The 15,100-nt window shown below is 43.6% G+C and overlaps 2 protein-coding genes across 4 annotated transcripts; one reads left to right on the top strand and one right to left on the bottom strand.

Moving 5' to 3' along the window:
• Nucleotides 1-157: 157 nt before the first annotated feature.
• coq6 (coenzyme Q6 monooxygenase) lies at nt 158-10,862 on the bottom strand. The gene is made up of 12 exons (XM_020501170.2): nt 10,489-10,862; nt 9,985-10,119; nt 7,053-7,111; nt 5,258-5,384; nt 3,438-3,568; nt 3,218-3,325; nt 3,075-3,137; nt 2,871-2,978; nt 1,894-2,096; nt 1,474-1,589; nt 984-1,150; nt 158-299 (listed from the first exon to the last, which is right to left on the bottom strand). Exons 1-12 carry the CDS (start codon nt 10,685-10,687, stop codon nt 270-272), a joined length of 1,446 nt encoding a protein of 481 aa, XP_020356759.1. The 5' UTR covers nt 10,688-10,862; the 3' UTR covers nt 158-269.
• A 273-nt stretch (nt 10,863-11,135) lies between these two features.
• On the top strand, nt 11,136-14,881 carry fam161b (FAM161 centrosomal protein B). Of its 3 annotated transcripts, XM_020501173.1 has the most exons (10): nt 11,136-11,338; nt 11,733-12,024; nt 12,131-12,171; nt 12,223-12,690; nt 12,813-13,150; nt 13,249-13,370; nt 13,478-13,645; nt 13,756-13,855; nt 13,998-14,170; nt 14,437-14,881. In XM_020501173.1, the coding sequence occupies exons 2-10, from the start codon at nt 11,744-11,746 to the stop codon at nt 14,507-14,509; spliced, it is 1,764 nt and encodes a 587-aa protein (XP_020356762.1). In that variant the 5' UTR covers nt 11,136-11,338; nt 11,733-11,743; the 3' UTR covers nt 14,510-14,881. The 3 variants fall into 3 exon arrangements, with proteins under 3 accessions (XP_020356762.1, XP_020356760.1, XP_020356761.1); XM_020501171.1 differs by having other exon boundaries at nt 12,131-12,690; XM_020501172.2 differs by having other exon boundaries at nt 11,136-11,305; nt 12,131-12,690; nt 14,437-14,761.
• Nucleotides 14,882-15,100: the final 219 nt, after the last annotated feature.

Below are 15,100 nucleotides of genomic sequence, written 5' to 3'. Positions count from 1 at the left end.
CTGGTCCTAGGCCATCATTGAAAATAAGAACTTGTTCTTAACTGACATGCCAAGTAAAATCATTGTAAAAATCTAACCACTAGACTACCTGCTGCCCCGGAAATGCTTGGAAAACCCCAAAATCATCTTCACACAAAGAAAGACGCGCAGGAATAACTGTGTTCTAGTAATAACAGAGCATAAAATAACTTTATTAATTTACACTTTTACATTCCATTCACAAATCATTGGCGTACCATCAAACTGAAACGGCAGGGCCAGTGTATGTGTCACTTGCTTGCAAACGCCATGATCTGAGCCTGGAGAGAAAGAACATGAACTCACAAATCTAAACATCCATTTTGTCAATTCATCCATACCTCTCCACAAATACACGAATCCAACAGCCACGTATAGCACTCGCAAGTTCTACAAAAAACAATGACTAGCATCTTTCCCATCTGTGTAAAAAGTGGCACTACAAACCTCTGTATACAAGATCTGTAAACTCAACATTTAATATGGAAAAATGTCAAGCATAACTTTGGGTCTCCAGAGAGAAATGCCTTTACAACCATTTACGGTTGCTTTGGTCTGAATCACTTAGTAGGGAATAAAGCCATTTCACATCAGCGGTCTGTAATAAAAGGGGTGTGAAAACAAGCCAACACCACTGTAACACAGCCCCGGGGCCAGCCCTGCACCCCACCCACACACTTTCTGTAACACTACATTTGGGGCTAAACTAAGCTGCCGTAGTAGTAAGTTGACAACCATGTAAATTATAGGCAGAGCTGAAGTAAAAAAGACATGTAATCAGAAAAAAAGGTCAGGATCGGGTGAGGTCATGAACGAAGCCAAGGTGGGGCTTACTTCTGACATGTGGCCAAACCTTGGGAATGGAAGAAGAGATGGCTTCTACTTGAACAAGTGTTGTGGGTTCACTTTGACAAGGGACATGACATTTGAGAAAGGCGGGGTTAAAGAGGAGACAGCATACTAACTTTCATGGCTGGCAGTGTATTGGTGGCCTGCAGACCGAAGGTGCGTAAGACAACCATGGGGGCAGCGTTAGTAGAGTACAGTCGTTTCATCAGGTCGATGGCAGCCATCATGGGCAGGTTGTGTCGCTGGCGCTCTGTCTCATATTCCAACAGGTGCTGCATGGCCCCTGCACAACACAACACAGGCCGAGCCAAACACCAGGGGTTAATAAATCATGGAGAAAAGAGTTTCTGGACCTGTGTACATTGTTAATGCGTTTTCTGCATTGGAGCTATTCAGAACAAATACAAATATTCACATAACAGGATTTCTATTTCTGTGAACTGTCCTTTCTGCCAAGAACTATATGAAAAAAAACATCAAATAAACTTTGGAAGAAAGACTGTTCTTTTTATAATCAAGATCAACAGCAAGCGTCCCAGCCTGGGCTTCTGAGAAACCACTGGCTACGGCTACTGTGTTTGGTGTCTGTTTAGGGTAGTCACTAACCCAGATCCTTCCCGTTAAAGGCCGCCTGGCTCAGGAGCTGAGTGAGGCAGGCCACATCCCCAAAGCCCAGGTTGGCTCCCTGGCCAGCTAGAGGGTGGACGCGGTGTGCTGCATCGCTGCAAAGAAAAATAAAGACCCCCACCGTGTAAATCTAGTCACCTCATCTACAGGGTAGGATCAAAGCAAGCATTCCCTTCAAATAGACAGAAATAATTGGATAGAGGCATTAACCTTTAATTTTGCAGTTGCAGTTGATAAGTATCTTTTTTTTATATGATCCTGTTATACCTTCATAGAATAAGGGCATATAATCCTTACATTTACAAAATGCCAGGTCAAATATCAATAGCCACAGTTTTCTAAAGCAAACCGATGTGAAGTTCAATAATGGCGTGTCCCCAGGGGTGAGTGGGGATTTACCCGATGAGTGCCACCCGGTGCCTGATGTACTCTGACGCATGGCCCATGCCCAGGGGGAACATGATCCGACTCTTTGGGCCGATCCCGGCCACGCTGGGCGGTAGCTGGCGTGCCGAGCCTGCAGATGGCATGAGGACTGACAGGGCAGTGCGGAACAGAGAGCCAGCAGTCTCCACCAGCTCACTGTGGTTCTCATTACTCCACTGGCAGAAAGAGACGACACAGAGAGAGAGAGAGAGAGAGAGAGAGGAAGAGATGGGGGGAGAGAGGAAGAGCGAAAGAGAGAGAGAGGAAGAGATGGAGGGAGAGAAGAAGAGCGAAAGAGAGAGAGAGGAAGAGATGGAGGGAGAGAAGAAGAGCGAAAGAGAGAGAGGTAGAAACAGCAGGTAGAGGAAGAGACAGGGGTACAGGAGAGATAGAGGGGCGTGGTAGACAGAGAAGAGAGAAGTTAAAGAAACAAACTAGAGCAGAAATGCAGAGTGAGAGTACTTTTCCCCACTAACAAAATGGTTTGGCAGCGTTACAGGACCCTTGCTAATTAAAAGAAGAGGCTGGTCAGGCCTGCTGTTGAATTAGCTTAGTTTAAAAAACATTCCATGCAGTAATGACCAACTGGCAGACCACAGGTTAAATTAGCAAACCAGGCCTGAAACCAAGCATGACAACCGTGGTGACCCCATCGGCACGACCAGCAAAAATAGCAGGCTTGGGAAAGCGACTTTATGCTGGCAAAACGTTGGTATTGTCTACATGTATGATGTAGAGTAAACAGAAAACAGTGACAAGTGCACCCATTGGCATTGGCTAACCGGTTCATTGGTGTACTTGCAGCATGTTGGTAACAAGAGGATTTCCGTTCATAAAATGTACTATTCATAACGCATACAAATGTATCAGAAATCCATTTCTTTCTCTGCTGTATAAAGGCACTTGTTCCTAATCATTATCTGATTCGGTGGGGTCAGTCCGGGACTCACAAAGGCAGTGTTGATGGAGTCCACGAAGCTCTCCTCATCCAGCTGCAGTAGCTCCTCTGCATGGCGGTGGCTGGTCGACCACACCAGAGAGCTCTCTGTGTCCGACAACTACAGCCACAAGAGAGAAGGGAACGTTGGTTAAGATTAAGGGACAGAAAAAAGCAAAGAGCTTAGCTGCACTTTGAACCTATGATACAAACTTACTGGTAACATTGCTATGGGGCCTGTTGGAAGGAACCTCTGCCAGGCAACATTGTTCTCTGTTGGCTATAGAAACACATGATAACAATTAGTATGGCCTCCATTTGTCTTGATGAAATAGACAGGTTGTAAGATGTAAATCTCACCTCAGACAGATGCAGGACAGCCACAACAGCTGATTGGTCGTAATTCCACGTGACCGTGGGTATCCCCGCCTCCCGCCTTACCATCGAATTTGGCCCATCTGCTCCAATCTGCAAACCAGCCAATCACAGCAGTTACATCCTAGAGCATTATGGTCAAAGGCAAAAAAATAATAATTTAAACATAAAAAAATTCAAGAGTTACTACTCAGGATGGACTGACCAGTAGTTTGGTTTGAAGAATCTGTCCGTTGGCCAGGGTGACCTGAACCCAGGGGATGGCGTCAGCTACCTGGTGGGACTTGGGCCAGGTGTATTTCACCACCTTGGATTTGTACTGGACCCTCACCTGATCTGAGAGACCGAACACAGAGAAAGGAAATGGTCTAAAGCAGAGCCAAGGGGATTTTGGGTTCACCACAGAGAATCATTTTCACTAAACAAGGAAGGGGCCAGTAAGTATTTTTCATCACAATTGGTCACACTAATCAAGACTTTGCTACTTGTACACCAGAGATTCTGGGTTCGCGCCCAGGCTCTGTCGTAACCGGCCGCGACCGGGAGGTCCGTGGGGCGACGCACAATTGGCATAGCGTGGTCCGCGTTAGGGAGGGCTTGGCCGGTAGGGATATCCCTGCCTCATCGCGCACCAGCGACTCCTGTGGCGGGCCGGGCGCAGTGCGCGCCAACCAAGGTTGCCAGGTGCACGGTGTTTCCTCCGATACATTGGTGCAGCTGGCTTCCGGGTTGGATGCGCGCTGTGTTAAGAAGCAGTGCGGCTTGTTTGGGTTGTGTATTGGAGGACGCATGACTTTCAACCTTCGTCTCTCCCGAGCCCGTACGGGAGTTGTAGCGATAAGACAAGATAGTAGCTACTAACAATTGGATACCACGAAATTGGGGAAAAAGGTAAAATAAATTTAATTTAAATTTAAAATAAATTTTAAAAAGACTTTGCTACTTGTTTCCTCTAAAAAGGAAAAAAATAGAGTAAGGTTTGGCTGTAAGTGACTAAGGCAGTGGAAGATCTACAAACCACCTTGTAAAATACCACTGGTTTGCCTCTCTGGCAGGGACCAGCTGCCAAAGCTCACATTGACAATCTTCTTAAATGGTCTTGGCTTGCCGCATAGCATTGATTAATAGTGTTTATCTACAAGCAGACCATTCCACACTTTCCGCTTGCTGCCAGCATGCTGGGATTATACCAAAACTCCCACTTTCTTTGAATTATCGGTAGTCGGTCATCCCAAACATGAAAGTATCTGGAATTACACTTGGCGTTGCCCACTTGGAGAGGTTCCCGTCTGGTTCCTGAACACGAGCGACAAATATTGGCCTGCAGTTACTGGAGAGCAGAGTTACTACCAAACTAGCGAACTTTAGTGCACGCTTTTCATGTACTGCCTCAGAAGCAGAGAAACATCATGGCCAAAGGAAGAAAAAATTAAGTAGAGGACCAACATGATGCCTTTAAGGAAAACCTGCTGCCTGCAACCACACATCTGTAAAATGCAAAATGTAGAAAAGCCCATTTATAAATATGCTGTTTTACAGTCGGATGCAAGGCAGTGCTAAGGTTTCATTTCTGAACCTCCAAAAAGTCGGCCTAATTTCAACAACAATACAGCACAACGTCAGCACTTTAGCATCCTTAATGGCGTGGGAGCACATGTCAATGTGAAATAGGTCATTGGACAACTGCACGTGCCTTTACATGGCATCCGGTCTATGGAGTGCACTAACTGGCACACAGGAAATATGGAACTTGATTGAAATAGCAGGAAAAACATGGATGTGTCCAAGAGCTGCACTGGTCTTTAAAAACAGACACTGGGGAAAATACAAATAAACAAAACACAGGGACAGGATGGAACAAATGTGGTGACATAACATGAGCTGCCAGACCCAGTGCTCATTAACAGGATGTCAATGAACTCAAGATCTCTTCTCAGGAGAGTCACATCACTACTTGTGCATAGTGAGCGTTTCATGGACAAATCATCAATGCAACTGGACTGTGTGTGGCGCTGCTGTTCTTACCAGAGAGATTCTCCAGCTGCTTCGTCAGGGCTGCCACAATGATGTTGTTCTCCACAATGTATGCCATCTCGTCCTGCAGGTTCTCCTTATCAAATGTAATCAGGGCATCAGAGCAGGCATCCCAAACCTAAATGAGAAATCAATTATCCCTGTGGTCAAGAACTCTATCCTTAAATGCATCCCCATTCCCTATATTAAGCCGGCCAAAGAGCCACAGCCTAATTGAACTGAACACATCAAATTTGTTCAGCTGCAGCCAGAGCTTGGCAGCCACTCCTTAAATGACCAAACTAAGATCTAGAAAGGTCAACAACACCCTTCTAGTTCTATGGTTGACTTAGGGAGCTTACTGATGCACGATGAAATGCCATTTGTGATGTGGATGTATGGCAATATTTTTGGCCCGACAGAACACATTTGTTAACATTACCGAGCGGGTAAATATTGGTTACTGTTGAGTTGAGTGTCAAAATAAAACACATAATTGAGGCACATAATTTCTGAGATGGTAAATGAAAAGACTTTTCATGTGACGCAGGGAAGTGGTTATGCTTATGTAGGACTCTCTCTCAGACCTTATCATTCAGAAGTAACACAGCTAAACTACTCCCCCCCCCAACATGCCATAAAGTAGTGGGTTTTACCCTACGAAAAAACACTAATGGTGGTGGGTTTCCAACTTGTGACAAGTGGTTGGCTGCTTGAAAGATTTAATGAAACCAAACTGCAAATTCCAAGGAGTTTTTTATGTTGGAGAAAAATATACTTCTGTTGATAAGGAATGTGTTGCTATGTACTTATTGTCCTCTTTGCTAGGAGTAATCCCCAAATGGTAGCTTTAAAACCTGCTTATCTTTCCACCTTAACACCCAGACAGGAGAGAGACCATTGGAAATGGCCTACTAATATTCAGGTTATTTTCCTTCTTCAGCCAGTAGTTAACTATTTAGGATAGTGAATGAAGATTTTTTGGGGGGGGGGGTTAACCTCAACGCGCTGCTCCTCTATCCTTGTAATATGCATCTGCGAACAAACAAGCAGAAACAGGAGCAGAGCAGTAAAGGAATTATGGAAGAGGTATATCACCATAATCACCATATGGCATTTTATGATGACATCCTTGGCCATGAGAGAAACCCTGTGTTTTTTTCTTTGGTATAAACTGACCACATCTTACAGAAGGGACTCAGCCTGCGCCCACAGCTGTAAAACACGGTCACTTTGCTACTGACATCCACACATCCTGTCATCTTCCATCTTCTGCCTCCTGCTTGTCACATTCATCTTTATAATTAGTACACACAGGGGATGAACGCCTAGTTGAAGATGCCAAATAGATGTATTTTTCTTATTAAATATGATCCTAATTAAATAAATAAATACTCTGCCATTGTGGCCAGAGGGGAAAAAAACTAACATTTCACTAAGCCAGGGAGCTTTGATCATCGTTTTAAATTGACCTCCTGTTCTTTGGGGTTTGAGGCACCCTGGCATTTGCATGGCCTCTGAGGACGTATAAATTGGGCAGAGGAATGAACAAAATGCATGTTTTAAACCGCCATTGGGGTTGCTTTTTCTTTGTTAACAATTACATGCTCGAGGGAAATGGCATTGTAAAGTACATGATTGAGTAGAGGTTAAATGGCAGGGGAGATACAATTTTCCTAAAACGTTATATCCAAACAAGTTACTGTTGCATGGAGAATGAGAGTAAGTATATAGCAGTATAACTAACAACCTAAATGGGCTTCTCAATAAAAAATAACTTTAGGGCTTGGAGTTTCCAAGAACTGACCTGCATCTTCTGATAGGGCTTACATCTCATGTTCATAATGTGATCCCATGCACCAACACCTGAAAGGCACACACAACATTTTAATAGAATACAAGATCTATCAAATCTAGGAATGTTATGTATGAGGCGCAAAAGCCCCATAATTACTTGTTAGAGGAGTTTGATTAAATGAGACAAGAACTCAAGTGGGCGAAGTCAACAAAAATATAAATGCAACATGTGAAGTGTTGGTCCCATGTTTCATCAACTGAAGTAAAAGATTCCTGAAATGTTCCATATACAGAAAAGCTTATTCCTCTCAAAAGTTGAGCACAAATTTGTCTACATCACTGTTCATGAGTATTTATTCTTTGCCAAGATAATCCACCCACCTGACAGGTGTGGCATATCAAGAAGCTGATTAAACAGCATGATCATTACACAGGTACATCTTGTGCTGGGGACAATAAAAGGAAACTCTAAAATGTGCAGTTGTGTCACTGAACACAATGCCACAGACATCTCAAGTTGAGGCACCTTGCGATTGGCATGCTAACTGCAGGAATGTCCACCAGCGCTGTTGCCAGAGAATTTAATGTTCATTTCTCTACCATAAGCCACCTCCAATGTCATTTTAGAATATTTGGCAGTACATCCAACCGGCCTCACAACTGCAGATTACATGCATGGCGTTGTGTGGGCAAGCCGTTTGCTGATGTCAATGGCGGTGGGGTTATTGTATAGGCAGGCATAAGCTACGGGCGACAAACAGAATAGAATTTTATCGATGGCAATTTGAATGCACAGAGATACCGTGACAAGATCCTGAAGCCCATTGTTGTGCCATTCATCTGCCGCCATCACCTCATGGTTCAGCATGATAATGCACGGCCCCATGTTGCAAATATTTGTATACAATTTCTGGAAGCTGTAAATGTCCAGGTTCTTCCGTGGCCTGCAAACTCACCAGACATATCACCCATTGTTTTGGATGCTCTGGATCGATGTATACAACAGCATGTTCCAATTCCCGCCAATATCCAGCAACTTCGCACAGCCATTGAAGAGGAGTGGGACAACATTCCACAGGCCACAATCAACAGCCTGATCAACACTATGCAAAAAAAATTTGTCGCGCTGCACGAAGCGAATGGTGGTCACACCAGATACTGACTGGTTCTGATCCACGCCCCTACCTTTAAAAAAAAAAGGTATCTGTGACCAACAAATCCATATACACTACATGGCCAAAAGTATGTGCACACCCCTTCAAATTACTGGATTCTGCTATTTTAGCCACACCAGTTGCTGACAGATATATAAAATTGAGCTTCCCTGGTCAACTGTTAGTGCTGTTATTGTGAAGTGGAAACGTCTAGGATCAACAATGACTCAGCCGAGAAGTGGTAGGCCACACAAGCTCACAGAACGGGACCCACCGAGTGCTGAAGCATGTAAAAAATAATCTGTCCTTGGTCGCAAAACTCACTACCGAGTTCCAAACTCCCAAACAGCACAAGAGCTGTTCCCCGGGAGCATCATGAAATGGGTTTCCATGGCAGAGCAGCAGCACACAAGTCTAAGATCACCGTGTCCAATGACAAGCATTGGCTGAAGTGGTGTAAAGCTCGCCACCATTGGATTATGGAGCAGTGAATCACGCTTCAACATCTAGGAGTCCGATCGTCAATCCCAGATTTGTCAGATGCCAGGGGAACGCTACTAGCCCCAATGCATAGTGCCAACTGTAAAGTTTGATGGTGGGGGAAAAATTGTCTAGGGACGTTTTTCAAGGTTCGGACTAGGCTCTTTAGTTCCAGTGAAGGGAAATCTTAATGCAACAGCATTCAAATACATTCTAGACAATTCTGTGCTTCCAACTTTGTGGAAGGCCCTTTCCTGTTTCAGCATGATAATGCCCCCGTGCACAAAGCGAGGTCCATGCATAAATGGTTTGTCGAGATCGGTGTGGAAGAACTTGACTGGCCTGCAGTGCCCTGACCCCCACCCCATCGAACACCTTTAGGATGAATTGGAACGCAGACTGCGAGCCAGGCCTAATCGCCCAACATCAGTTTTGCTGAATGGAAGAAAATCCCCGCAGGAATGTTTCAAAATCTAGTGGAAAGCCTTCCCAGAAGAGTGGGGGATGTTTTAGCAGCAAAACGGGGACCAACTCCATATTAATGCCCATGATTTTGTAATTAGATGTTCGATCAGCAACTGTCCACATACTTTTGACCATGTAGTGTATGTATTCCCAGTCATGTGAAATCCATAGATTAGGGCCTAATTCCTTATATGAACTGTAACTCAGTAAAATTTTGGAAATGGTTGCATGTTGCATTTACATTTTTGTTCAGTATACATCCAAGTCAATTTAACTGGGCTTGACATAGCCATGGGTATCCAAATCACTTCCTTCACTTCCTTATTGACATGCAGCACATCATCAGGGTGTCAAGTAAAACCCAAGGAGACATGAATAATAGTTGAGAGGATTCTATCAATGATTGATGTAGACTAGAGGCCAGATATGATCCCTGCTAAGCATGTGTGACTAGACAAGCTGGGCCTGATCACTAACCTACTTCCTGACAACCTTTTATACTGAGCCACACCACAAATAGGCTTAATCAGACAGGAAGCTGGCCACTTAAACATGAGCTCTTTTGTTATTGGACAAGATGTACTGTTCTTTTCAAACAGATAAACCAATAAACCAACCCTGACAAATAATAGACAACTACCAAACGATCTACACACAACTCTTCACCCCTACTGTACTTTATGAAGCTCATACTATTGCAGCCATGTGTATCTGTTTGCAGAGAGGTCCCTACATTTTTCTGATGCTATTGGCTGGTCAATGGAAAACAGAGATTCTAATGCCATTAGAGAGATTACTTTCTCAGGGAACATGATAATAGTGTTTCGTAATATGGTCGTGTACCACTGAGGAGGGTGGCAGAGCCCGGGCTGATGGAGCTGACTCTTGTACTGTAGGCGTCTGGGACCTTGTCCATCACTTTCTTGTTGCCTGCCTCAAGCAAAAGAATCTTCTTCCCCTCCAAGTTTGGATCCAAGCCTGTCAACAATAACGAGGATGCATGAAATTGATTGATGCTCCGCCCAAAATGATAAACAGACAGATTAAAAGTTGTGGTGGGAGTAGCATTGATATAGCCTACATTTTGGCATCACTAGTGGTGCCATGAGAACAAGAAATTAAAGGTCCTCTGCATGTTTGTCTTAATTATACCTTACTTGTTTAGCAACACAGAACTAAGGCAAATGCTGTATGGTGTAAATCAGCAGCAAAGCCACAACTGCAACTTAGTTGTGAGGATGAAGTCTGAGAATTTGCATCCAGCAGCGGAATGACGGCTCCTCCTCCTTTAGATGGGGAGCAAATAGGGGCAGTTTGACTGGGAGCCTTCAGATCACCTCGACTCACCTAAAGAACAAGCCATAGCGGTCCCAACCATCCCTCCTCCAGATATAATGACATCATAGAGCTCATGTTCATGTTCCCCGTGTTCTGCTGTGCACGTGAGTCCTCTGCAAATGATTCTTGTTTCTGAAAAACGGTTCAGGGCAACACACCGCCGCCCGATTCCATTGAAAGACAGTGCCGTTTTAGTGAGACTATGCATCTTTAAAACAACGTAACGACGTGGTACTCGTCTAACCCTTAAAATAACTCCAACCTTATTGTTTAGAATCAGAACGAAATGTTTCCCCTTGAATATGTCCTACTAATCGCAGCTGTGTCCATTCTATAATGCAGCCATGTTGTATATTTTGACATACGTAAGAGGCAAGAACTTCCTGTAGTGCTCAACCAATCAGAAAAAGGAACCGCACTAGTTTCACTTCACAAGTTGTCCGCACTTTGGTGCTATTGATATTTAAACATAATTACGTTTTTATTCAGGAGGACAATGTAGAAGGAATAGTTAAGGCGCTTCTTGAATAAAAAAATGTGTTACAAATGTGTCAACATGAAGTGCCCAATCGAGATGACTGAGGTATAGATCAAGATACAGCAAGCGTTTACTTCAGCCAATCAAACATTAGAATGTTCCAGGGGGTGGAGTCAAATATCTTAGCTTTGACAACAAGTAGCGAAACATCATCCAATGATTCGAAGTTATTACTTTGTAACAGTCAATATATGATGTCGATACATGACAGTCTTTGTTGTGAAGCAGAGAAGCAAGAAGAGATGGACAACAATGGACAAATATTATTATAATAATCCACTGGAATAAGTATGCTGTAGTTCTAAAGTGCACGAGCATCAGGTTATATTTTCTATTTTACATTATTCCAAAATTGTCATCTCAATATGTATTGTAGTTATGCATTGTGTAACAATACACATTTTCTGCCCTAAAACAGTATAGCATGTAGCCTACTATGTTAACGTAGACATATAATATGACTTCTCTGGCAATGTTTTGGAGAAGCAGTTAGGTTGCTAGGGCAACCCTTGCGTAGGCTCACATCATGTGCTGCTGGAGTTTTGCATAACTTTTCATGATATTAATTATCATTAATTGGTCAAATGTGGGACATAGTTCTGTGTAAATTAAAATGTCTGATCTAAACAAGGGTTTATCTCACTGTGGGAGGTGTTTTTGGAAGAGGTGTTTTTGGAATATAAAAATGTCTTCCCCTTTTTCCTTCTTTCCATAGCTGTTTGGTGAATGTTGGGTTCAGGAGGACACACTGCTGCTAGGATGCAAGAGCAGAGGAACATGGCTGACCTGCAGGCTTTCCTGGAGGATGGCCTGAGTTCAGAGCTGCTGCTCCAGCACCAACTGCAGGAGATGAAGGAGGCCCACAAGCAGCAGCTGCAGGAGACAGAGAGGAGACAGAGAGAGGGCCTTGAGAAAAGGATCCAGCAGAACTCTATGCTGTCAGCAGGCTTTGGCAGGAAGTCTAGTGCTGACAGACAACTGGACGAGTTTTTCAGCTCTCAGGCCAGGTATGTCAAGTCACCCAATGATGCAAATAAGTTATCACAATATATTTGTTTTGTAAGTCTCAAATATCCTTATGTTCTATGTTAAATAAAACAATCTCAAATGTAGGGGACCGAGGAAATCCAGTTCCATGTCTGAACTGATGTCAGGTAGGAGGTCTACCTCGAGGAAATCCAGTTCCATGTCTGAACTGATGTCAGGTAGGAGGTCTACCTCGAGGAAATCCCCACAGCTCAGACAGTCAGGGAGGTTTTTCACATCCTCTGCAGCCTGGGCTTCTGCCACAACTGTTTCACACAGAGGACCACAACATCTTCAGCACCAAGGCCCAACAGAAACAGAGCAGCTCCAACTAAGCAAAGAGGAGAAAGAGGAGGCGGAATGTCAGAGGAAGTTTCGTGCTGTTCCTGTGCCTGGCCATGTGTTTTTGCCCCTCTATGATGAGATGACGCAGGTGCGGCAGAAAGAGAGGAAGGAAGGCCATGAACAGAGGAGGGACTTCCTGCTCTCCATGCAGAAGCCCTTCAGCTTCCTGGAGAGAGATGAGAAGAAGAGAGAGAAGCTGATGCAAATGATAAGCACGGTGGCACAGTCTCAAAAAGCCACCAATGTCAGGAAACCAGTACCGAAAGCAATCAAAGAGCATGCTGTCTCTGAGCATTTAAAAGGTGTGTTGCCTAAATAATATATCTCCAAAGATCTTGCTTAGGTGCAGTAAATTGTATTATAAAAGTATTATAATCCTCCCTAAATCTTTTTTTTTTCTCATTAAATTCTGTATGCTCTGTAGAGGAGGAGTTGCGCAGGAAGGTACGCATCCAGCTGAGGGCCCAGGAGACTTTGAGGAAGTCCACAGCACCTATAGAGAACCAAACTCATATTGAGAACCCGGAGTCTCGCACCGCCCAACGGACTAAGAAGGAGGTTCTGGCCTTCCTGGATCAGAAGCCTACCTTCCAGCCAAAGACCAACTCCCAGGTCCCTGATTTTGACAGGCTGCACAAGGCCTTTCAGAGGGAATCACTGAAGAGGGCAGAGAGGAAAAATGTTACCAAGTGTCAGCCCTTCCACCTGCGGACGTCAACTCTGCCTTCAAGACCAAGCAGAAGCAGCTCTGAAAAAGAACAGGTGAGCTTACTGTAGAACTCTGCAAATAGAACTTGAAATGAAATTTCTCTTTGTATCTTTGGAAATGTTTTGTTTCCTTGTGTTATTTTTGTCCTCAGGAACCCATAGTCAGTGCCATTTTGAAGAGAAGCAATTCCTTTGGAGGCTTAACATCGCTGTCTACAGATACGCTTCCCACCTACATTACAGATGCAGCAAGGAAACGCTGTATGGCCATTAGGTAAAGGAGAACTGTGAACTTCATTATCAGGTGTGTCTGTCTCAATAAGTAAAGATACAGGACATAGTCATACTCATCTCTGTCCTGTCCTCTCCCTGGTCCATCAGAAAGTCTGTGGAGCAGAAAGAGAGCAAGGAGCAGGAGAGTGCAGAGTGGATGCGGAGACATAGGAAGAGGTCTCAGGCCATGAAGAAGACAGTGGCTGTCCGCGCCAAGGTCATGGACCCTCATAGCAGCCTGAAAGAGGTGTATCATGAGAAGCTGAAACAGCACCGGTGAGTACTGGGAAATTCCTCAGATGAAAACAGAAAAGAACAGACTGATTAAAGAGTTGTTGATCTGTACTTAATGTTGAATTAATGTTTATGCGGCTCTGTACATGTAGGGAGGCCGACCAGCAAAGGACGAGAGAGTATAAGAAGGAGCTACAGGATATAAAGGCCAGAGTAACTGTCCGTCCTTACCTGTTTGAACAGGTGTCCCAGGTAAACTATGGGCTTGTATTGACCTGGAAACTCATTTTCTGGAATTGCAAACACTTGAGAAGAGCCTTTAAGCGGTCAACTGTTGTATTATTTACTGTTGTGCACCTTGTCTATTCCCTGGCCTTTGATGGAATTGCTCTAGAAAAACGCCAAGGCTGACGCGGAGCGTATATACAGAGACAAGCTGAGGGAAGCTGGTTTGAATGAGCAGTTTGTCAAAACAAAGGGAGAAGAGTTTGGAACGGCACCCGTCTTCATATTGGATGACAATGACGATGTTGATGACCAAAGTGTTGAGAGTGACATGGAGAAAAGGTACCTACAATGACAACAAGTTTGTGTTGCAGTGTCTACCAACTAACAATTAGTTTTAGTCATACAATATCTAATGCCAATAGGAATACCACTGCAGCTGGAATTCCACGGACGCCATGTGTTATAGTTCTATATACAATGTTGCATTACATAATACTGTGAGACTGTTGTAAAGTCTTTAGTGAAGAGAAGACAAATACTGCAGTCAAGCAAAACTTTGATGCCATTACAATATAGACATTTTCTAACCGACATGTCTGATTTAGGGATGGAAACGTAGACGTCGGAGAGAAAATTGAAGAGGTAGAGGAAGAGAGCGTGAAAACCAGAGTGGAATAAATTCATTGATGAAAAAGGTAGACCCCGCATGTCATGGAACTCCATATACAGTAGCTATTCTGCTTCAAAGAGAACTATGTTCTAAAATAATTGTAGTGTAGTTTAACTATGTTGACCCAGTCTTGGACTGTCTGACATGTTTCGTCATGATTTATGATATTTCTAAAATGGGGATATCTGGCCTCTGGAGCTGTTAAATGTATATTAAATGGAGCAAATGTGAGAAAATGAATAAAGGTTTATGGAACTGTATATGTTTATAAGTCATTTTGAATGTTATATGTTGACATTTTGCAATGGTAGGGGATTATGGCATATTAAATGTTTGGCTGCATAATATTTCAACCTTATTAAAACTGAATATCAAAGGCTTATTTGGTTTTATGAAATCCATTTAACATGGCATTATAGCGGAGAACTACTTGGTAACCAGAAAAAAAGTGTTTGAAAAACAAAAATAGGCCTACAATGTTACAGATTCTGGCCCGTCCTGGTGTAGTTAGTATATCATACCTCACTGAGAAATCAGAGGGCTGACAGTGGTCCCAATGACATTGCAGTACAGTAGTACATATTCAATCTGTCATGCAG

The sequence above is a fragment of the Oncorhynchus kisutch genome, linkage group LG14, assembly GCF_002021735.2.
Source record: "Oncorhynchus kisutch isolate 150728-3 linkage group LG14, Okis_V2, whole genome shotgun sequence".
NCBI classification, from domain to species: Eukaryota; Metazoa; Chordata; class Actinopteri; order Salmoniformes; family Salmonidae; genus Oncorhynchus; species Oncorhynchus kisutch.
This window is presented reverse-complemented; position numbering and strand designations above follow the sequence as displayed.